This window comes from Bombus huntii, unplaced genomic scaffold (assembly GCF_024542735.1).
Source record: "Bombus huntii isolate Logan2020A unplaced genomic scaffold, iyBomHunt1.1 ctg00000076.1, whole genome shotgun sequence".
Classification (NCBI taxonomy): domain Eukaryota; kingdom Metazoa; phylum Arthropoda; class Insecta; order Hymenoptera; family Apidae; genus Bombus; species Bombus huntii.
This window is the reverse complement of record NW_026099334.1, coordinates 125,059-150,290: the sequence shown is the minus strand read 5'-3', so window position 1 is coordinate 150,290 and position 25,232 is coordinate 125,059. Positions and strand designations below refer to the sequence as shown.

The 25,232-nt window shown below is 40.0% G+C and overlaps 2 protein-coding genes across 2 annotated transcripts in view; both read left to right on the top strand.

The window, feature by feature from the left end:
• The window catches only part of LOC126876480 (omega-amidase NIT2-A-like), a 53,736-nt gene that overhangs the window by 5,713 nt on the left and 22,791 nt on the right, over positions 1 to 25,232 (top strand). The gene's annotated exons all lie outside the window — the stretch shown is intronic.
• Positions 5,762 to 23,885, top strand: LOC126876472 (serum factor response D-like). The gene is made up of 3 exons (XM_050639318.1): positions 5,762 to 6,719; positions 22,839 to 22,924; positions 23,779 to 23,885. The coding sequence occupies exons 1-3, from the start codon at positions 5,770 to 5,772 to the stop codon at positions 23,883 to 23,885; spliced, it is 1,143 nt and encodes a 380-aa protein (XP_050495275.1). The 5' UTR covers positions 5,762 to 5,769.

Here is a 25,232-nt window from a genome sequence, read left to right as displayed (position 1 = left end):
GCGTACCTTCTTCGTTCCCTGATGGCTGATGTTGATCGTTGACGTTTATAATGAAAGAATTTCGTCAACGGCGCCATCTGGATCCTTGTTGAAAAATTAAAATAGCCGCAACAGCACCATTAAGCTCATCGCCCAGAGTAGCTCTTATTGCTGAGTCGTGGAGGAATTATTATCATCAACGACATAAACTTTACCAGTTCCGGTAATGTTCTTTAGATGGTCCAGGCATTCGAACTCGCAACATCGCTTTCCAAGACGAAATTTCTTGCATGTCTGTAGTAAAAAGAAATCGAATCTGGTCCGTCGTATCGAGTAGTCCAGTGATTAGGGGGTTTCGGTGTTTCTTGACTCTTTTGCTATATCTGTCGCTATATTTTGCTATTTCCTCTTTGACTGTAGGTATCTTGAGGTCGCGATGGATGGTTTCGTTGGTAACATACCAAGGTGCGTCTATTAAGGCTCTTAGCGCTTTCGATTGGAATCGTTGTAGTATTTCGATGTTGGAGTTACTTGGACAGCAACAGCTGGTGATACTGTCATACACCTCCATTTATAAACTTTCGAAAATCGATGTGACCTTCAAACTTTAGTGTATTCTGTTTCACAGCACAAAATGTTTCCGAAACGTAAGTTTATTGTTACAATAAACTTGACTAGTGGCTCTGAAATACTATCCTTGAAAAAACAATGGGGAAATTGGAGCAAAAAAAAAGAAGGAAATAAACAAAGACCTTGTTGGTTCGTAAAAATAAAATATGCTACAGGAAAAATTTTTTCCAACGGATTGAGATGCGACAAGCTTTAAAAGCTATGACGCGAATCGAGCGTTTGTCTACAAGAGCGCATTTTCGGTGGATATATATGTCGGAATGACATTGGGGATAGGGTTGTCGGTGTTTGAGGAGTCTTCATTGAAGGTAGCCATCGTTGCGGTGTAACGAAGATACGATTTATTGACACAGGTATGAATAACACAGGTTTTGACAATCTACCACGGCGGTGAGACGTCCGCGACACTAGTGACAGTGGTCTCCGGTTCAATAACGAATCCGCGGCCAACGGGATGACAGATGGGCGTTCTCGCTGAATCTAAGTCTGACTCGTAAAAATAATTGCTGAGCGTAAAGACGTTACTCTTTGGTCGACGGGAGCGCGTAAAAGAATGCCCGTCCCGTCCCGATGATGTCACAGAGGAAAACTATAATGGGGTGTGTCTAAGGACACGAGATCATCGGATTCGTCGAGGAAAGCCTTCGTTTAGGAAGTAAGGGAAATTGACGTTGCTGCTAATTGGTCAATCTCCATATCGGTGGTTAGAAAAAGATGTTAGCCGCCCTCGAGGGAAAGTTGCTAGTGGGAGACGCCGCTCGTTGAAAAATATGTCTCCCCTATCTTCCCGTAGTTGGGACAAAGACTGTTTGTCTGTTTGAAGGACTTTAGTTAACTAAACCTTAAGATTTATAACGGGCCCTCGGGCTAGCCGAACATGTACTGCGGAGACGCATCGACATCTGGCAATCATCTTACTCGAAGAATAGGGTCTGCGTGTGGCGAGCCACGGGACAGAAACCGTTGGAATGTTTACTGTCGCGTGTCGCCACGAATATTTCTTTTAAGGAGAGCTATAGAATTACTCCATACCTTTGTTAGGCAAAGCGTTCATCCCTTGACCGCGGCTACGTTGGGCGACAGACTGTCACCTCGAGCCAAAGCTCACCGTCACTAATCTCGAACAATTACAATCGGATTGAATAACTACAATAGTTTAGTTACAGTTATAGTAGACTTTAGATTGCAATGTTGCGGGGCTATCCCAAGATTCCGGTGTCCTTTCATCTCCGACATATATTTAACTATATATATTAACTATATATTTTCCCTAGGAACAGTAAGATTTTAACGATACAACTTTATCAAGAGATCTTAATGTCATAAACGGTATCGAAACTTCGTAATTGATATTGTTAAGGAAGAAAATATTGGTAATCTCCTCAAACGACGAGCGCTTGATATTCACAATTAGAACTCGATATCTTAGCTTCTTATAATATCCTAATAAAATGTTATTTATCGATTACAATTGTCCTGTCGTATTTTATTGCGTTTGCTTTATAAATGTGAACTTTATTCAAAAAGAGTTCATCGATATAACGGTATTGAAGAGAACTACTCGAGAAACTATATCTAGCCCTTGGATGGAGGGATTGCTTGCTTCTTACAATCGAATAATTGGAGTGTAACTAGAAACACGAACGGTAATTTAGCAATGGAGAAGAACTTTAGAACGACAGCAATTTTCTTCTTGTTTCTTTGAGAAAGGCACCGTTCATTTTATGTTTGACGAGAATGGGGTTGTTGGACGAATTTGATTAGAAAGGAAAGATCTTTAACAAATATTCTTCCCATTGATACATTCCTATATTTTTTATTTAATTATTTGAAAATGCAATTTTGCATATACCTATGTGCAATTATATACTATAATCGCAGGCGTTTCTTTAAAATGATGTACTATTGAAACAAGGCAAAGTATCGTCGAATTCTTCTAGATTCAATTTCTCAAAAGAATGGCTCTATTGATTAACCAAACATAGTTCCCATAAGCATATACGTACTTCTCAGAAAAGATAGTTATATCTAGATCAATATTACTCCCCACAGTGACCTATATGTCAAAGAAAAAAAAGACACATCAAGTATTAAATCATACTACTATTACGTCCACTATCTCTACAAATCCTCCACTCTTGGAAAAGTCTATCTTATTCAAACGTAACGTAACTCAAATTAAATCTTTTCCATCATCATAAATACGAAACATTTATAAAATTATCATCTTCGATTATTTACTCAACATCTAGCTAACAAAATCTTCTCCATCGCCGTACCCCTTAATCCTGACCGCGTACAATTAACGTATGAATAGTTAATTTATTGAAATTTAAACGACCATTTTACGCTACTTGTACTCGAATGATTTTAGGATCTTGCTGTATCTCTTGCACAGTGTTATACTGACAGGCGAGAAACATAGAAACGTAACTTCCGATCCACTGATTTACCCTAAACACACGATGATAGGTTATACGGTGGACGCAATACAGAAGCGTTTCCGATGCAATTCGAAGGTGCGTTGTTACAATGGAGTTCATCGATCCATAGTGACTATTTCCCCGCCAACTACAGCCTGTAATAACGGAATAGCCAATAAAGTATATCCTGTCGATTTAATCGTTACCCCCACGGTGCACCGCGCGCACGGAGATCGGATCGGTGATTTTCACGTGATGTTTCGCAAATCGTGAGGCGCTCGCGTGATTCGCGCGTTTTAAGCGTTCCCGCTCTTCCCGTCCGATAGAAAGAGAAAGGGAACAGGGGGTGGAAGGAAGAGGGAAGATACGTGATGCGAGTTCAACCTGCCGCGGGAACCTTTAAAGAAGGTCGGTGCAACGGGAGAGATGTAATTTTAATAAATTGGAGAACAAGTCATTGTAAAAGATTGATATTCAGATGTTGGAGATGCAGCAGATTTACAACTCGCTGGAATTAAGTTAGTTAAGGCGTTGAAAACCTAACGTCTTTTCAAAGGCGTTTGCCGCGTTTCTTTTCAAATCAAAATACATACATACGATACGTACAATGTATGTGCCTAAAGTTTTAAAGTTAATTTCTATTCAAGGAATGGACTGTTTTATTATAGATTTAGGAAATTGAAAAGAAGCAATTGCTTGTTTCTAAGAAAGAATCGCGAGAAGTACAGTTAGAAACTGTATTGTGAATCACTTTTCCTGGTTTCCGTAACGAGGAAGTGAAAAAAAAACGCAGACAAGTCAGCGTTTACCGCAGCTAAATGGAAGATACGCAGGTACGAGTCGTTACAGTTTTGTCGTTGCAACGATTCCCGCTGCGTAATTTGATAATGAATAGTTGAAAAATAGCAGCGTTGTATCCGTACTCTTTAATATCCCATTATATGGAAGTTAACGACCGGAAAATACACCGCTCGACTACTTGAAGGAAGTAGCTCATGAGCAAGTCTTTTGTATCCTCGCAATGGTATAATTCCTGTAACGTCTCGTTCTCGGAGGATTTATTTCGTTGATTTGTACTTGTTTATTGCTTTTGTGTTTTCATGAATGGAGCATGTCGCATGCGAATCGTAATATGGTTTTAATGGCGTTTCGACTTCAATGATATCAGCGGCTGATTGCGCTTCCCGTAAGAAGCTTCCAATCATTATGTATTTTAGGAACAACAGATAAGGATATTTAGAGAACGAATTAATTATTCAATTGTTCGCGCAAGAAATACCTGTCTCTTTTTCGAAAGTTATAAATGCTGTTTTCAAAGAGTTCCTTAGCTCACCATAAACCAGATAAGAATCTTTGGTTCCATCTAGAAAAAGAAACCTTCAGATCAAACCGAAAGGGGTTCGGATTATATTTTCTAATCGTATTTGTATATTTCTTTTTACGGTCAGCTTGTCATCCACGTACAATCGAACAGAGAGTCCATTAATTATTTCCCTTCGACTTGTTTCAGGGGGAGCATCTCGGAAGCCATGCCGGCTGACGAGTTCGCTGGAAATCGAAACAGAAGCAAACCAAGACTGCAACCACCTTAACGAACCGCTATTATCACTGGCAAGGTCATCGGGCAGACCGGATCTAATCATGCTCACGCCGACCATGCTTCCTGTGCACTCGTTCCTCTTTCTTAACGACGTCAACCAGAAGATCGGGTGGTAAAAAAATTCGAAATCGAGTTGATTGAAAATCTCAAGGAATATTAAAAAAAAAATACAAATAAACAATTTGATATAGAAATCATCCATTTTGGGCAAAGAAAAGAAACAATCAGAAAAAGGAATAACCACAGAAGCTCTGAATTTCATTGCTTCCTAATGGTACTTCCTTGGATATTTTTACATTCTGGAGGCGTGAACGAACTCTGAAAAACAGAAACGACTTCTATCGGATGATCGAAAAAACTACCTGGACACTGAGTATAATTATTTACACGTGCGGATGCCATTTCCGGCATGTTTCTCCATGAAGAAGGTCAGCTTCAGTTTTTGCCACTTGTAGATAGAAGTTGAAGTGGCGGACGTCTTAACGAGGTTGCTAGAATGTCAAAGAAATAGATGAGGGAAATATTATGAAGATATATTTATGAATATCTAATTGAGCATTTAATTAAGAACTTAATCGAAAGACCAAAATAAGTTGGTTCTTGAGACCAAGTACCTATCTAAGTATAATAGTCTTTTGTACTTACGGTTTAGTAAGAGGACTCGAGTAAAACGATTACTCGTTAAAAGGAACAATAGAATAATCATGCCTCCGCAGACGGTGGTCTCTGCTTTCATGCCTTATCGCGGAGAATCTCAGCGAAAAAAGTATCCCGAAGCGTGAGCTGAAAGGTGGCTATGTAGGCTGCCTAGTGAATGCCGTCGCCATGGTGGAGCTGGCGTGTAGCAACTCCCTAAGTCCAGGAACCTAATCCCGCGTCAGAAAGACAAAATTCGCTACGGAGAAAAGTAAACAAAAATATATATATAGGAAAGAAGAGACAAAGATTAAAGATCGTTAAGAATTAAAGGTAATTTAATGATAAAAGAGAGAAAGAATTGTGTAAAAATTCTACTGGGAAAGAAAAGAAAGAAGAAACCTCCAACGAGAAAGACGTGCTCAGAAGCGAGTCCCGCGTAGCGCCATGTAGAGGAGCAGGAAGAAGCGCAGTCTTCCTCAGGCATTCCAGCGTCGAGTAATGCTGAAGCATATCCTGACGGGGCAACCGTCGTCAGCGGGCTCCAGGCACCAGCACAATGACTACCAGGCGAGCTCGGGCTCGTTGCACAGCGGCCACCACCACCACCATCATTCTGGTCACCAACAGGATCAACAGCAACACCATCATTACAACCAAAACAGCAACGTTCGTGGAACGACAGGGGGAAGCCAAGGATGGGGAATCGACGTTTACGACTCGGTGGTCCATCAAAGAGCCAACGTGCATCAGGCTGCCACCACGCCATCTTCCACTCACAGACACCCTTTGAATCATTCTCAGTTGAGCGTGAACAATCTTTCTCAACGATTGAATCACTCGCACGCTCTTAATCTGTCCACGTTGTCCACGTCGAAGCATTCTGTGAACAGCGTCAGTCCTGTTGCCGGTGGGAATAACAATAACAATAATAATAATCTGTCGACTACATTGGGGGTGATATCCCCGGCGCCGCTGCACCAGGACAGCAGACCTAAAGCGAATGGAGGCTTTGATATCTCGAGACTGTCCAGATTACCCAGTCAGGCGACACCTTCGCCTGCACCTGCTCTTCAGGGTACGACTACCGGGGGACAGTTAACCGGTCCCGGTTCCACGGCGTACTCCTTGAACGCTTCCTGGTCGTCGTCCCTGTCAAGGAATCACAAGGACCACGAGGTTAGCGCGAAAGAGACGTTGACCAGTTTGGGTTTATTGTGTCTAGTGTCGTTGTTACTGGCGCTACTCTCGTTGATCTTCTTGCTGAAGATCTCACCGTTAACGGTGACGCCGAGTAGCCTGATCAGCCCGAAAGAGTATACGATTGTCTACGAGGTGACGTTAGCGCTGTGCGCACTCGCCCTCTCCCTAAACCTCTGCTGTCTCCTCATGTGCGCTATACAGTTCCTCTTCACTGTGAAACTCGTCAAGACTTCGTATCAAGGACATTGGTGAGTAGAGTTTTCGTTTTATACCACGCTGGGTAAATCTGTGATTCATAACGCTTTAAATACCTTTGTACATAATCCGTACTTTACTCAACCCGAAGGTCGAACAAGGTGTGAAAAATATATACGTTTAAAGTTTGTATCCTTAAGATACTGTTATCTTTGAAAATTCGGAAGTCAAACAAAATACACAAAGAGAAACTTCTAAAAGTGCAAATAAACGTTGAGATACAAATATCCTTTAATCCGAACTATACATATGATGGAAAGAGGACTCTCATAGTCATCCACATTTTCCCTCCTAAATGTCAACAGCATCCATATTTACATTGTTGCTGTTGTACATGTAACTTTTCAAACTTACTTAGGTATTGATAAAGAAAAGAAAAATAAGCATTTTCCTGGTAGCTGGGAATTCGCGGTCGAACGATGATTACCATTAATTTCTATAATCTGGCGACGCTATCCTCAATCATTATCCTTGTGCCGGAATATAAGTTCTCATTCGTCCATGCGTGGCCTATCTGTGTGCGTCTGGAACAAACGCAGTGTCCCGTATCCCGTGCGATATATCAGAGGCCTGTCTAGTGTTTCTTCTCACGCGGCCTGGAGGACGAAACGCAAAAATTCACATCCTGTACTTGACGTGCAAGCGTTCACCGACCGCGTGTCCCGTTTTTACTGATCAAACACGTGTCTGCAATCACAATACGATACTGTGTAGTGAGATGTATCCGTAAATGCGTATGTTTCATGACGCGAACCTTGAAAATGAAAATTACACTTTCGTTTATTCCTCGAGCGTCGTGCACGCAGGAAATCGTATAATAATTTTATTAGTAAGATTTTTTTTTATATAGACTACGCTATATTAATTTGTGACCAAGCTGAAAGATCGTGACACGCCCTTTGTGTAGAAATTGCAATATTCTCCGTTTTACCTAATAATTCTCCCAGCAAATTCAGCACGCACGTTCGCGAAAAATATTATCGAATACACACAGTGCAGTGCAGATCAAGTTACAAAGGGAATATAGATATGCTCGCCTCCCGTGACACGCAACTCGAAAGCGAAAATAAGGCTCGTTAAAGACGATACATACTCCTCGAGATGGGATCTGTGGTTTCTGCTCGGAAGTTCCCTTATCGTTGGTCAATCGGATTTCTTTTTTATCTTTTTCGTTGCCGACCGAGACAAAGTAAGCATCGCCGACTCTAATTACTAGCGAATGGAAACGCGCGTTAAGTTATGCAGATTGGCCGAAATCGTCGGCCAAATCACTGTGTGTTACGTCGCGTAACACTCTACCTAGCCGAGGCCACACACCGCGGGCAAGATGGCAACCAGATGTCTTCGGATACTCACTGCGTACCCTCAACAGTCTCAAGTACCTTCCATAAATCTCATAGATTTCCTAGTAAAGGTCCTTCAAACCAAACAAACGTCTGTTTCCGAAGAATTTCCAAAGACTATTGTCTACCACGGCGTGACAAGGGAAAGTTAGTTTTTCTCACGTACGCTGCAACTTTCCTCCCACTAACCACTTTCTTTCGAGGGCGGTTAAGACCCTTCGTGTGACCAATTAACAACGAAGCCTATTCCCTCACTCTCCTAACTAAAATCGTCACCAACAAATCCGATGGTCCCGTGCGCTAGACACACCCATCCTTAGCTTTCCTCCGAGACAGCATCGTCTCCCAAGACAGTACTGATTTTACATCCTTCGAACGGTCAACATCCTTCAACCGGGTATACACACCCGTAGATCAGTCACTCACTCATCTCGTACATACGCACCAGCGTAACTGTCTTCGTTATAAGTTGTTGGAATAAACGGTGAAATATAACTTACTCTGCTGTGTCATATTCATTTAACCACCTCTGTTATCTTAACCGAAACAGGGGAACGACTACTTCGCGGCGTCGATTCACCGAATCGTAGCGAGAATTTACGCCTCTCGCTGACGCGTTTTCCTCGCGACCGCGTCTCTCCGCGAACGGTCGTAACACTGTGATTACCCTCAACGGACACGCCGTTTTGAGTTTTCTCTTTGGTTCTTTAATTCCGTCCTTTTTCTTTCGCTCAGTTTTTTGGCCAGTGGCGGTCTTTTATCGCGTGGCGAGTTTGATTCGCGTGGGAAAATGTCGTGTGCTCTTCGGCAGATAGAAAGATCATTGTTTCTTAAAGCATCCAGACGTTGTGCGTGATTGGCATATTAAAGTTTCTTGCGAATGTTACCGTGTGACCATGTCTCCCTTGTGACCGTAATTGTGCGACGATGTTTTCCTGCAAATATTACCATCTAACAAGTTTTTCCAACGAATATTACTGTTCGATCAGGTTTTACTCGAATCTTGTTCTTCCCTTGATAGGGTCCTTTCCTTATATAGAGTGTCCCAGGATTTCGCAGTCAAATCTATGCCACTATATTCCACTGACTATTTTAATGTACCAAACTACGAAGATGCGGCTGATATTGTACGTGTTGCGTTATTCCACAACTAGGCTTGATTGGCAGGCCATTGGAACGAGATTTGTTCAAGCTGTTCGAAATGTTGGAGAACGAGCCGTTAACATTGTAATGTATGCAACTACAGAGACGTATCGTAACTTTTGTTTCGAGAACAAATAACAGAGAAGAAGAGAATAATGAAGATTGGACACGGACGAAATTAGCTGTCGATCTTGAAACTCGTGCACTGCGATTTCAGATAATCAAATTAGCATAGAATGAGATTTGGGAACGGGCAGAGTATATTCCGGAGTTTGGATATATATATATTTAGATTAAAGATTGGTTCTTTGCGAGAAACGTTTTTAAGCAACATATGAAATTCTTCATCTATTTATAGTATATTTCATTTTACTATAGTGGGAGCAGTATTCTATAAATCGGTTTATAAGAGTGCGAATTTATTATCTTAACGCTAGCCTTGCTAAACCCGGTCAAATGACCGGTTTCAAAATTTAATTTGAAATTGTGCGTTCGTCGTTGTTTCTTTTCTTCCTCCAACTTTATGTAAATTCTTATATTATCCGACTAATCAATTTCTCAATTTTTGTTAACGTAAGAATCTACATAAAGTTAGAAGAAGAGAAGAAACAACAATGACTGTACAATTCTAAATTAAATGTTGAAACACGGCCTTTTGACCAGGCCTGGTAGAGTTAGTGTTAAATCATGCTTTGTAATTATTTATTTTGGCTGGTGGTAAGCAACGGTAACGCAAACACTGATCGAAGTAGACAGGTGTTCGTTAGACAGGTATTCAGGCCCCAGAATTTCCAGGTCACCGATTGGGGCCCCTGTTGTAAATTTCTGGTGATTCGCCCAACTATTGGTTAACTAAGAGTAAAGAGAAGAGGACAGTTTACATCTGAGCTACTGCTTCGATTAACCACATCTGGCAGAATGGCCTTTAGGGAAGAAAGTGTACCGTTTTCTGTGGTCGACCATCCTTTGTTTTCTTTTCTGAACAATAGATCTAGCTTGGACATTGATAACTAGCGGCTTATCGATCGTTCGATGACACAGGACACAGCCATTCTTTATGCTACATTATCACCACGACTAACTTTTACAGCTGTCTGCTAAGTTAATATTACCGGTTGTGTCACACTATCGCAGTGTGCCCAGAAGAGATAACCGGAGGACGATTAAAATTGCAACGTCACCGGACGCTTCTCGTTTCCCTTCTTTCTCTCTTTTCCTCGTCCTTTCGCTCAACGGTTGTTTCCCCTGCTTTGCCTCCGGGGCTTCCAGACAATTCAAGATTCTGCTGAATTGGAATGCTCGATTTTCTCCTAGAGAGCTGTTTAGCTAGAAGGAATAGTCCGAGTGTCGACGGGTATGCGAAGAACTGTCTTCTTGTGCTCTTAACCACTTAACTACGTTCGACGTGTTTATTCGTTATTGCTTGATTTTACCTGCTCACCCCATAGAGGCATTTTTGAAATTAAACTTTAAAAAGTTAAAAATTAATTGTTTCCAAAATGTTTTCAAATACTCCGAAAATCGTTGGATATTTTCGTGTTAAAATTAATAACAAAGTAAAATATACACAGCTGTATCCGTATTATTAACAATTAATTATCCTACGATATTTTTACGGGTTACTCGCGCTCCTGAAAAATTTCTACCATGGACCTCTCCCCCATATGTAAGGAAATAAACTCCGCAGTTAACAAATTAATTGTTTCCAAAATGTTTTCAAATACTCCGAAGATCACTGGATATTTTCGTGTTAAAATTACAAAGTAAAAGATGCACAGTTGTATCCGTATTATTAATAATGGAGGCTGACTCCTACGATATTTTTCTACCATAAAAATTTCTACCATAGACCTCCCCCAAATGTAAGGAAATAAACTCCGCAGTTAACAAATTAATTGTTTCCAAAATGTTTTCAAATACTCCGAAGATCACTGGATATTTTCGTGTTAAAATTACAAAGTAAAAGATGCACAGTTGTATCCGTATTATTAATAATGGAGGCTGACTCCTACGATATTTTTCTACCATAAAAATTTCTACCATAGACCTCCCCCAAATGTAAGGAAATAAACTCCGCAGTTAACAAATTAATTGTTTCCAAAATGTTTTCAAATACTCCGAAGATCATTGGATATTTTCGTGTTAAAATTACAAAGTAAAAGATGCACAGCTGTATCCGTATTATTAATAATGGAGGCTGACTCCTACGATATTTTTCTACCATAAAAATTTCTACCATAGACCTTCCCCAAATGTAAGGAAATAAACTCCGCAGTTAACAAATTAATTGTTTCCAAAATGTTTTCAAATACTCCGAAGATCACTGGATATTTTCGTGTTAAAATTACAAAGTAAAATATGCACAGCTGTATCCGTATTATTAATAATGGAGGCTGACTCCTACGATATTTTTCTACCATAAAAATTTCTACCATAGACCTCCCTCAAATGTAAGGAACTGCGGCATAAGTTCCCTAATAAACAATAGGAATTTCTGTTGTAAACTACAAATTACAAATTACGAAACCTTCCGCTCTAAATTAACTAAAGATCACCAACAATTCTCCTTCGTTCTGAAACTAATTCTCCGACAATGGTGTTCCCTATGAATGAGTCAACTGGCAACGAAAGACCAAAAGCAAGAGGGTTCTCGGTCAGTGTCTCTGGTGCACGCCAGCTAGGAAGCCTTAGCCGAAGGTCGTCCGGCTGAAGATAACTGCGAAGTCTGCAAAGTGGCATTGTTAGCGAAGGAGAAGGAGCCCTGGGGTGTGCAGACGTGCTCCGAAAGAAGCACAAACTTTAATGGTGGGTCCCAGTAGTAGACGGCCGTTCCTCTTCGCTTTCTCATTGTCACTCGAAGCTCGGTGCCCGTCCCTCCTTCCGTACCACGCTACCGAGTCTGAGACGCGAGGATGAAAGGAAAAAAAGCCGAAGTATGACACAGGTCCAACGACGACACCAACGACGACACCAACGACGGCGACGACGATCACAGAGACACGAGAAGAATGAAAGACAAGCGGCGCTGCTAAGTGCCGGCTCATTACTTAAATGGTCCGTGATAAGGGATCTCTGGTGCTGCTGGCGCGAACACGCTGAACAGCAGACTTTTCGAATAAAGCCACTTTTGGACAAAGTAGTTGCTGGCTCACGAAGTTTTCTTCTTTCGTTGTTAGATGGCGCGATCCTAAAGTAGGCGCGCATTTTTCTTCGCGATCTCACGTTTCGATCGCGGATTTCGACTTATTGGGGAAACAGGTTAATTGGATGACGTGGATGGATGAACGTTTACATCGTTTCGTTCAATGACGGGTGAAACGCGTGAAAAGAGTTCGTAAGGTTTAAGCTGGGTGAGAAAATACAGCTTTGAATTTCCTATAAATGAGAGTTTAACAACGACATGTCAAACACGACGCATGGAGCATTTGTACTAAATTTCTTATTAAATCTTGTTAATTCACTAGCTAAAAAACCAACTATCACATCGAACATGATACGACCAATAAAAATAAAGATATCGATACAAAGAATACGAAACATAGATTCTTATGAATATGTGCGTTTCTTTAGGTGTATCGCTCTTCCAAACGACAATTCGCCGAAACACATATCAACTTTAACCAATGTATGAGAAATCGTCTCTAGCGCGTTTTTATGCCAAGATGAACGCTACTGTGACCCCGAACGAACCGTGAAACTGAACGATTCGATCTGTCATTGAAAACGCCCATCGGTCGCGAAAGTCTTGTTCGTTTTTCATCGACGGCCCGGTTTAACGTTACACGCGTGTCTGGTTTCTGTTCACGGGCGGTTCTTCGTGCGTCAGAGCGTCCGAGCATACGCGTGCACCCGTTCGTCTTTCCACCAGAAAGAGAGAAGAGGGCTCTCTGTCGTGGCTGTTGGCATTCCACGCCTTCGAATCCGGCATTTCAAATTTTTTCACCGACACAGGGCACTACGGAACGGGAATAAATTTGGCGGGCCGTGACTGCGCCTTAATATTCCAACAAGCAGACAGAAAAATAGAGAAAGAAACGGGCACTCGCGTGTCTCAATGCTTGTAATTTATTTTTCGATTAATTCCCAATCACCAGCCGATAATTTTGATGTTTGCAGCTGATGATAAATCGAAAAAGTGAATAGAGGACTTCCAGTAGAATTTGCGTGATTCATTCTTGGCGTTGATTGGCGTGAATTGTTCGTCAAGACGTTATTTTTCCAAGGGTATAAAAATCTGTCAGTTAGGTGGAAACTATCAATTTGTATACGAAAGATACGATCGTATTTGAAGATTGTATCGTAGTCATCTGATTTATCGTGCAAATTTTGCACGTGACACTCTATATTAAGTTTGTTGTAGCATTAATTAATCACAGAATGTTACAAGAAAACAAATTTGGTTTGGCAAATATAATGGCCGATGTTATATAGATATGTGTGGCGGATCGGTATCAATAGAACGCCGACAGGTCGAGCCGCGGGTATCAACCGCCAACACTAGAGGGCTACGACGACAACGAGTCTGTCTGTCTAACTCGCTAGTGGTCGAATATACGAGCGATTGATATAAATACCGCACCTAGCGAGACTCGCTCTACGTCTATGGCAGGGACTACCGAGCATAGCCTTACTGACAAGTCCACCGGTAGTCCCGGGACGAAACGCACAACTCTCTCTCTCTTTTCATCCGCCTCATTGGTGACCACCGACGACGAACACGCACCTCTGGAGAAGGAGTCAGGAAAGGAGCCAACCACCGACGACGAACACGCCAAGCAAGGTGACCGGATACGAGACGACGACCAAGCCAAGGAAGTGATGTAGCCATTGCAATAGTTCATGGGCATCACCTCCAGCAGCACGTCAGAGAAAGAGAGACAACCACCTCGTCCCCACGACGATCAGCCTTCCATCATCGACGACGAGCCATTCCCTCTAACTTGTATCGCGCTATATAGCTTTGGGGTCACGCTATAGCGCTAGGGGGAGGCTGTGTGGCGGATCGGTATCAATAGGACGCCGACAGGTCGAGCCGCGGGTACCAACCGCCAACACTAGAGGGCTACGACGACAACGAGTCTGTCTGTCTAACTCGCTAGTGGTCGAATATACGAGCGATTGATATATAAATACCGCACCTAGCGAGACTCGCTCTACGTCTAAGGCAGGGACTACCGGGCATAGCCTTACTGACGAGTCCACCGGTAGTCCCGGGACGAAACGCTCTCTCTCTCTCTCTTTTCTTCCGTCACATATGTAATGTTCGAATTTGTAAACTATTAACTTTTTCGACAAGGAGGTATAAGGAACAAGTTAAAGTAGACATCATGTTATGAATCATCTGCGAGATATAGAAGACTTCTTTTATGAGGGATCAACACCTCGTGAAGTCAGATTTTATTTATAACATACTTTACGATTTTGATTTATTTGTTTGAGGTGGTATGTCGTGATAGGGTCGGAAGGAAAACTCAGATTTCTTGAACGATAAATGTTTATTCACTCTAATGTCAATGAGTACACTTGATGCAGGATTCGCGATTGTATTCGGTTCGCGAATGCGCGGTTATTAGATAGAGCTTGGATAGCTACGATTCGAGATACGCTGCGAGTGCGGACAATGATTGCACGAGATGTCGAGAGCTTAGATAATTATTCGGCTCGAACCGTGTAAGTATAACGATCGTGATATACTGCGGTAACTCGCGGTAATAGACTGACATTTTTGTCGCGATGCTGCTGCGAAGGAAGACTCGTTGGGATGTGTCTAAGGATGCGAAGGCATCGGATTCGTTGAGAAAAGCTTTGGTTCGGAAAGTGAGGGAAATGTACGTTAATGTTTATTGGCTAATTCGTGTTGGTCGTTGGAAAAGGATGCTAGCTGCCCTTGAGAGGGTGTTGCTAGCGGGCAGCGTCGTATGTGAGAGATAGCAGATTTCTCGTGTGTCCCCGTGGTAGGTGGACGACTTCGAGACTGATAAACAAAGACTGTTTGTCTCTTTGGAGGACCTTAGCTAAAATAAATCCTAAGATTTATAGCGGTCCTTAGGCTAGCTGGAAATATTCGGTACGAATGTATCGACATCTGGCAATCATCTTGTCCGCAGGTATAGGGTCTTTGTGTCGTGCGTCAAGCGACGTAAACTGTTGGGAAGTTTACTGTCAAGTGCCGCCACATGTTCAAGGAAAATGTATCTGCAGCCGGTTATAGCGGTATTTACGTTACGGATGATCTATAGGAAGATTCACACGAACAAACCTTTATGGACTAACCAAATTTATTTTGTTATTAAAAACGATCTACAGAACCGATCGACGACTGGTGTTCAATTTAAAAATTGCTTCTCTATAAAAGCAAGAAATCTAATTTACATCGTGTTCTTCATCTGTCGCCTCCATATACATCCTGGTGGCAATAAAATTCTGAATTTACGAGAAATCCGTATTTCGACTTAAGCTTATCGATGTTACCGACTGGACAAAGCCTTCGAGAGTTTAAATTAACCGATCGACCCTTCGTTGAAAGGACGAGCAAGTGCCAGGAAACTATCGCGGGAACGCTCGTAAAAGCGCGCAATGGTTCGGCGTGGTAACCTAGGAAGAGGAACAGGTGCGACTGAATCGTAACGGTTGTCGTGGCCCCTTTCAAACGATCCGTGGCCACCCTTCAGTTTCGGCGTCATTAACCCTTCCCTTCTTTCTTCCTGGTTCACTTAGAAACGAAGAAAATTCCGGAGGTAGTTTGCTCTTAGCAGCTGCCATTTTTTTTTCTTTGTTTAGTCGACACGAAGCATTTTGGAGAATTTCTGTGATTGCATCGCGAAGGTACAGAGAATAAGAAAAAGCGCTCTTTGTTCGTTGACGACTTTCTGTCAATTAGAAATAAGAGTAAACGGCATAACAGATTTCTTCTTTGCCACTGTATACGTAATTTTTGTTAGACTTTAACAACTCGTATTTTTCGTGAGCAAATACTGTCGAGTGGTTATACACTGTATATGTGAAGCTTCGTTTTCTTCGCGCGAAATATCCATGTTGTTCTTTCTATACTTGTGTTCATATATCATGACGTTCAGCCTACACGTGCCCGAGAATGTAATGTAACAGATAATTGGGTTCGAGCTGTAAATCTTTCATTTGCAGCATGACGCGAATCTAACAACACTTCTTTCCTTGTTCAGATCATGAATATTTTTGTCGCGTGCAGGTAGAATCATATGTCTAGAGTATCCACGGGTTTCGTGTTTACTTATTTCTTTAACTAACTTCAGTTTTAACCAACTTCCTATTAACCAGCAAATTAATCAAATACTTTCAGAATCAATGACAAGAATATACCGAAAAGTGTCGAAAGAATTTTAAAGGTACAATCATTTTCCTAAAAGTTATCTTGAGACGTATTGTATCGTTAGTCTCATAGAGTTAACCACTTTTCTCTAGAATAATACTCGAACACAGCTGTAGCTTTCTATAAATTTCCTCGCTATTCGATTGAATTTCCCGAGATCGTTTCCAATGACGAGGTCGCAGCAGTTGTTACGAAGAATATCGGAAGAGCGAAGAACGCGTATGTGTGTCTGATCCATCATTCACGATAGTCTCTACGGTCCATGCGTATGATCCATCATCTGCGTAACCATTTTACAATCCTCACCGTGGAAATGCCGATCCGCGATGCTATTCTCGCGCGCACTCGACCGCTTAAGAGTGTCGTGTAAAATTAAGGTAAAAAGTAAGGAACTTGTTAATTTCCGACAAGGAGATAAAGTTCTTTTTATTTTTTAGTCAATTTATACAATTTTTTCGGTTCGCGATGATGTACTTTCGATATTTGGATTAGTTAAGAATTTTTTTATTAGACTGACTGGATGATTTTGAAGGGAGAATTTATATTCTTCCATTCGTTGGAGTGGGAGAAGGTTTTGTTTATACTTAGTGTAAAATTCGGAGAACGGCTGGAGTGATCGAATGCCACTCAGGCGGCTGAGAACGGATGCTGACCGGGCGGTCACACGCGATAAGGCGTTCGGAATTTCGGTTTGTTATATACAGCTGCTCGAATTTCGTCTGTGACAAGAGCATCGTCCAAAGACGTTTCCATCATACACAAATAACTTTGTTTTTCTTCTTGCAGTAGGAAGCGTGGAGAATTCGATGTTTCTGGCTGATCTGTTGTTTTATCATTTGCGCGGCATTTTTTCGCGGTTAGAAGAAAGATGAGATTAATATCTTTGTGGTATTTTGATACTTATCGATCTGCCGATAATGTCGGTGCTGGTAGGGGAAAGCGTGGTTGAGAAGAAGCGCGCTTTTTCGATATATTATGAATTATGGCTAACGGTAATTCACGCAATTTACATAATCTAGATGGAACAGACGCTTTTCAAGATCGCTTGTCGACTCATTTATGTTTATAATTTTCAGGAGAAGAAAATCTAAACCTTGAATATATTCAATTCGAATATGTACTGTAGCCTAAATTCGGGTCTTTTTTCGACTTTCAACGATATAGATTTTGTCTCGATTGACTTCCTGCCGGTTTACGTGCTTTTATTCTTACTCCTTCTTCTTCTTCCGGTGTCCAATGATTCCTTTGAAAATCGACGCGGTTAGTACCGAAGCGTACGCTTCCGATGCGGAAAGTACGCGATCGAAGCGCGTGGCTTCTGACCGGAAGCGTAGCCTTGCAAACGCGATTAGATTGCATTAGCTACGAGACTGAAATTAAATCTCGAGTCGGAATTGTATTTAATTTTCTTCGGGAAGTTCAATGCCGGAATCGAAAATTGGACGATTGAATAGGGATTCCTAGTTGATTTTAGACGTCCCTCTTCCTGTAACTCCCACCGAACTTGCATTGGGCGTTGTTCGTAGGCTTGTCGTGCGGCAAACCGTTTCGCAAGAGCTTATTTGCATTTCCTCTAACTGCGGTTCGCATAAGACGCGTCAAAGGAATATTGACTACTATCTATTAGGTCAGATTTTTTCACTATTTTCTGCTTCTCGTAGGATTGTAATGTTACAGTACCGGTAACACGAAGCTTGATCTACGGCAAATAATAAAATATCTTTGAGATTAAAAAATATAAAGATTTGAAAATTAGGACATTTGAAAGTTTGTACTTACTCGACTGAATTGCTATTAAGTGACGTTTAAAAATTTTAATCACAAGGTTGAAAGTAATATAGTTAGTAATTCTAACGAACACCTATCCTCAGATAGATTGGTATACACACGCGAGTCGACCGTATTCTCCGGAAATGAAAACAACTACATCCCTGGAACCTGGAACACGTGATTTTCCGCATATCCATTAAAGCAACATCGGTCAGTGACTCGTCTACGGTGCAGTCGCTAGACTCAATTAATGACCACGTTCTGGTCGTAAATATAGAAAAGGCAGCGAGATATTTTAGTTTGTCGGCTAACTGGGCTGAGGTTGGGTCAATGTTTCTGTGGATTTCATTTACCTCTTCCGGCCTCCTTATATTTTCTGAATTCTTACAATTTCCGAGATACCAGTTCATAGCAACTTGATTCTTATTATGGCGTAGGATATAGTAAATCTTATTGCCTAAAAATACAGGAAAAGATTTCATTTTAGATGATTATTTCATTAAAAGATTATTATTTTTTTTAACATTTTATTCAAGCGTTTCTTAAGACATTTGTTCAAAGAGATGTCAGGTTATAAAAAATTGAATCAACCTCCCCAAAGCTCCTTAACCTCTTGTTATTTTTGATAAATCAATAGCATTACGCAATATATACCGTGTGATTTCCCTAGACGATCTAGTAGCACTCTTCTTTACAACCTTCTTTCAAAACGAGAAACAAGAAGAGGATTTACCAAATATCATTGTCATCGAAGCGCAGAGACGCTCCGGTGATTCTTATCTCCATTCATCTCTCCGAGTGAAACTATTTGACGTCGCCTTGAATAGGCTCAGACAGTTTTGTCGGGGGTCCGTGTCGTCGACTGTAGCCAGCTCGCACGATCGTGAATGGAAAGACTCGTATAAAATCAAAGGGCCGACAGACTCTTCCTGCTTAGACGAGATCAATGAGATCTCGTTCAATAGAGAAGTTACCTTCTCGACCGCCGGCGCCGTATTACCCTTCAAAATCACCGGAAAGTCATATAAGCCAACCGATGCAGCCTAACCTTTATCCACAGATAAAATAGGTTTCTCTTATTCCATCTGAATTTCTAAAGAAACCAAGACTTGATTTCAGTCTGGTTAAAAGCTTCGCTCGATTAAAGCTGTTTTTCAAGCAATAACCTACTTTGTGAATTTCATGCACGCGAATCCAAGTATGTATGCGGCAGAAATGAAGCTTTCGTGCATGTCTAATTGTAAGTTGATGCGAAACAATGCGCATGCGCCGAAATCCCATCACTTTGCGGACCCACATTGTGCCTTTTATTAAGGCGCCTTGTTTGTTTACTCTTCTCGAGCTAATTCTTCACTATTATTATCTACATTATTTTCACTGGCTAACAACTGGTTGGTCTGCAATTGACTAACCAATACAAATTTTTCGTTACGTGCATATATTCGAAAGAATTCGAAATTAAATTATCATGTATTACGGGCAGTTACGATAGAGTGACACAAAGCAATCTGTGTTTGAATGCCTCCACTCGTGGACAATATCGATATAACCTAAATGCGATAAATCGCGAACGTTTGATTCGACTCATGGGAAATTTACGCGTTTTTGAATCGTCCCGAGTCGCACGCGAAATGCAGGTCAGAGAACCGTCTAATATTTATTGTTGAGATCGTGGGCTTGATCTTAATGGCGCGGCGGCACGCGATTCTTTACCAACTATGCTCCTTAACTCCAGCTCTCGACCTTCTTCCCTATTCAACTAGCTCGAGCAGTGAAATTGACTCTGCATGCCTGTGATTTTGGCAGGGAATGGGAGTCGAGTTCGTAGTGAATGCACATTGTGTATACGTGTTTTAGGTGGTTTGTGTGAGTTTGTTGCGGAGATTCGAGACATTTATTTAACCTCTTTATCATATTCGAGCCTGTGCGATATAACCATATCTTAAATGTAATAAGTTTTATTTTTTATTGCAAAGTTCTTGAAATATATAATGCACACAATAAGTGTATAATATTTTATATATATAAATTATATTTAAGAAGTTTGGGATAGTTTAAAGATGAAATAAATTGCTTTTTAAGTTTAATCTCTTACTTTCGACGAAATCAAGTTTCTCTGGAATTTGGTGGAGTTTAAGATTTGATATCGGTGTCGTAGGAGTTATGTGACACTTTAAGGTGGAATAAATCTAGCGAGGAGTTTAAGGTGCGGCAAAGGAGCGTGGAATGTTGCAATAGAAATTTATTGCAGTGTTAGTGCATTGGTAGATTGATCAAATTTACGTGTAGCGTGGGTAACCAATGGTAAATATTTTGCAATGTGTATAATTTCTCAGTAATCTGAGGCTTATAAAATCTATTGACAACTAATGGAAATTGTTGATTTAACAGATCAATTTTAAATTCCTCGTTAATCTAAATTTTTTTAATCCTATTTACAGCTAAACCTTACGACGAAAAATTAACGAAGTGGAATAAAAATGGCATTGTGATTCTTCTCGTCGTGTATTGGTGTCACATCAAATTTAAGAGACAGTTTTACTTGCGGATGCTGCGTGTTACGTTGGTGAAGTCGACGAAAGCGTAAAATAGGAGCTCGTCCGAAATACACTAACGCGGAAGGTTAAATTTAACGGAAAAGGCTGAGAAATTAGTTTAGAACTCGAAGTTTCATTGGTACGACGCTCTTGAAACGCATTCAAAGAGGTCGGCGACCTCGAAAGGGGATGAACGCAACTGTTTCGTGGGAATTTCTTATTGTGGCTTATTTGGATGAAGCTACTTTAAAATCAGCGCTGGATTCGTCTGTATTTTGCCCGGAAATCATAAAATGTTTAGGCCAGGCGACTCCATGTACAGAAAATGTTATGTCCACTTTTTACGTCCGTAGAATTTAACTCTTTACTACTATGCACTTCTTCTCCAAAAAAATATCGCGTTTCAATATTAAAAAAGTTTCAATAATATACTATCCATTAGAAGAATGATAACATGATAACCGTACAAATTATTAGTATTAACAAATTCTTATTGTCGTATAGAAATGCCAACTATTGCTTCGGTAAAACAAACAAAGGAATTTTACAGGTAAATTTTACAAATTACAAGTCATCTTATAACGCAAAATACGACGTATAAAATTGTCTCAATTTATTAATAGTATTAATAAATTATTATGGTAAAAGATGCAGGAATCTTAGCCTCATGAGAAATTAGAGATGAAAATGAGTGGGAAAAGATTAATCACTGGTCCTCCTAAAAAGATGCAGTCCCATGGATGGATGGTTGTGCGAGTATTAAAGCAGCGCAAAACCGTTCCCCGAATTCTCATCCCGGACGTCGTACGACCGAAGACAAAAACAACTCACTCGAGGGCATTGCGGAGAGACATTCATCGAGGACACAATAGTATTATTCCAGGAAGTGCTAGTTCTTCCTAGATTCCGGTTACAATGTTCTTAACGCGTGGAAATTAATCTTGACCAGGAAACATCTATAACGGCATGTATTTTCTGCCGTGATTGTAAATCTGTTTGGAACATGCGGTTTGTCCGTTAATCTATGCGCTGTTGTTCAATTGAGTCAATATTATTTGTTGGTAGATTAGTGTGTGCAAGAGCGCTCTATCCATTATTGACCAATTCGAGCACGTATTGGTAAATTTCACACCGGCAATTACGGTGAAATCGTTCGTGGTCGCTGGAAATTAGCAGTATCGTTTGCGATCGTGAGCTAATTGACACTGCGTGAGCGGGGAATTATGTGAAGCAGCTTTGCTTAGTCGTTTCATGCATTTAATAGGTTTACGGCGGTGGACAGAGTTTGTAAAAAATGAAGACAAGGTAGAAAAAGATTATTTTTCATTTTTTACTATTAGATTATTTTCAAAGTGATCTTTTCAGTGAAATATGATTGACAAAAAATAAGATCTATAATTGAATCATTATAGAAAATAGAATAATATTGATAATAAAGAAATAAAAATCAATTATAGAATAACATATAATAATAATAATAACAATAATGTGGATAGACTTTATGTTTACTTTTATATGTATAATGATACTGTTTGATCCTTGAATTAAAGTTAAGATTAACGTTGCGATTATGATTATCCCTTGTCTGACTAAATATATTTGAAGTATCAATTACAGTAGAATTTTTGAAAGATTCTTGGCTGTTAAACAAAAAACTGGTTCCTTTATTGTTAGGGAAGTGATACATTTACACTGTACACGAGAGTGTGTGTGTAAGGGTTAGAGGGCGTCAAGGACTTAGTGGAGACAAAAGACTGTTGCCAGATGTTAGAAGAATCTAGGATAGTCGGTTGGCGACCAGCGTGCGTGCAAGACGTTCTTCAGAGAGTAATATAGATGTATAACTGTTGTGTGGGAAATATAGTCAATAATTTGTATTCCCAAATCCTCGAATTTCCTTAACATTTATATTTCGCTCAATTATCATAGAATCGTGAAACTGACTTTCACTTCAAATTTTGTCTGTTTCAGGAGTAACAAGTACCTGCAAAAATCATCCATCAGCCGGATATGTGCTGTCGGAGGGTTTTTCATTAGCATTCCCGTCTTTCTAACTGGTAAGAACCAATTCCTTCAATTCTGTCAACTTTAACCTTTTGAAAGATACTATTACATAAGTTATATGTTTAATTTTTCTTGAATTCAGGCATGAATCTAAAAGATACTGTGAACTATCTCTGAGTGTATGAAATCAGTTTAGAAATCCAATGGAAATAAAGTTAATTTTAACGCCGAATAGTCATTATTTTTCTTAGAAAAATAAAAATGATCGTCTTTTAGGGAAGTTTTAACAGATTAATTTATAAAGAGCTGAAACAGAATATTCATGTCATGCATGAATACGGCTGGTGGATGGACCGAGATCTAATCTAAAGTTTACGTTGTGTCATGCTAGTTTACACAGCTATCATTCGCTCGATCGATCGTTAAGCTGTTGAACTCGATTCAAGACGGACATTTTGACTCTGTTCAGAAGAAAACTGCGTTTTAATAAATTTGACGGAATAGAAATTATGATAGACTACAACGTTTTTTTAATTATATCATAAAATTTATTTATTTTTTTTTTAATGTCATGTTAGAAACTTCAAATACTGTCCAAAACTTCGAACGTAATCGTTTTAGAAATTTGTAAATTACTTAACGACCAAAAATATTGAATTCTCTATTGTCTGAAGATAGATTCTCTATAATTTAAGTAATTTATTCGTCGAGAATTGATATATAAAGACTTAAATAATAAATTAATTGAAAAATAATTTGCGACTAGTATTGAAAATTTCAATGAAAAGCATATGTATATAGTTTACGCTTCGAGAATTATATGTATTGAGAATATGTATTTGCGCTGATTCTTTGTCCCGCTTGTTATGGCATACGTGTTATAATGATCCTTTAACAATGCTTTCAGGTATGATATTGTATACATTCATCCAGTTTCATTCGACGCCGGTGTCACGTAAAATGGATACTTGGGTTGCGAGAGAAAAGAAAGCTGAGTCGCAGCCCAACTATTAATTCTCTTTTATCGAACTTTATTATGACTTTGGCACTTACAGTAGAATAATGTTGAACAGAGAAAGGGGTGTTGTACAAGAACAGTAACTAGAACGAGAACTCCCCGGGCTGGATGAAGTCTCGGCTTATATACACCCTGGCTTGGGGATGTTGGGGGGTTTGGTGTGGATTCCAAGGAGTCCGAAAGTCGGGGTTGGGGCCTTATCTCTGATGGGGACTAAGATGCGTCGCGGCGTTGGCGTCCGACAGTCGGGAGTCGATGTCTTTTCTCTGAGAGGTAATTGGTGTCACACCGGCAGTCGTTACGTCGGTTTTCATAGGCCTTGGCATCGTGTTTTGTGAATGCGCAATGGTCCATAACGTCTTCGTGTGGCAGATGGTAAGAACATATCGCTATTAAAAAAGAAAACGAACACGTTCAAACACGTCTAAATCATCTTTTATGTGTATTTTACCCGGAAATCATTTTATCGTGAAATTTTGTTTTTCAGAGTTACCATAATTTATCTGGTAGAGTTCATAAAAATTTTTCTGAAATCAATTGCAAGCTTTTAGGAAACCAGGATTTTTCACATTTTTAAGAAGCGTTATAATTATATTGCTGATCTTTATACGTTCGTGCGAAATTGAAAAGTACGCAAATGGCGCAAAATGCATAAAATGCGCTAAAATATACGTATATAAGAAAATAAATCTCGATTAAAATTTTATTTCTTTGATTATGTTCGTAAAACTACAAACTTGTATAAAAATACGCATTCTAGTTATAAGTGTTAAAACATTCGATCTAGTCCTTATCACATTCATGAAAACCTCCATTTAACCATTCGTTGTATCAACAAACATTCATATGCAAAACTTACCACCTACCACATCCTCCGCGTATTAATATAATCCCCTTTTATAAATTATACACTTTAGAGTGGACTGGTTGGGTCAGAGTGATATAAGCTTACAAGTTCTCGAGGAGTTCTACCGAAGTTACATTTACGTTTGCATAATTTCACCGAAAAAGGTACTCTGTAGAATGACAGATTCGTTTGTTTATGTGATCCGCGATCGCAACTATTTCAAGGGGATTTTATAAATAACCATACACACAATGTTCAGTGTATTTTCGTATTCTCGTTTATTTTTGGGAGATTTGTAAAACTGTTGAACAAAATAATTGAGTAACGATTATATTTGCTGAGAAAAAGTCTTTTTCTCTGTACCCCTCCTTCTACTTCAAGCATGTAGTATTGACAATAAGATTGACAATGGCTGAAAATAATCCAAAAGAGTTTTCACATTAATTTTGTTATTTAAGCGTGTATACTATATGTGTTTGTTCCTTCTTCTCTTGTG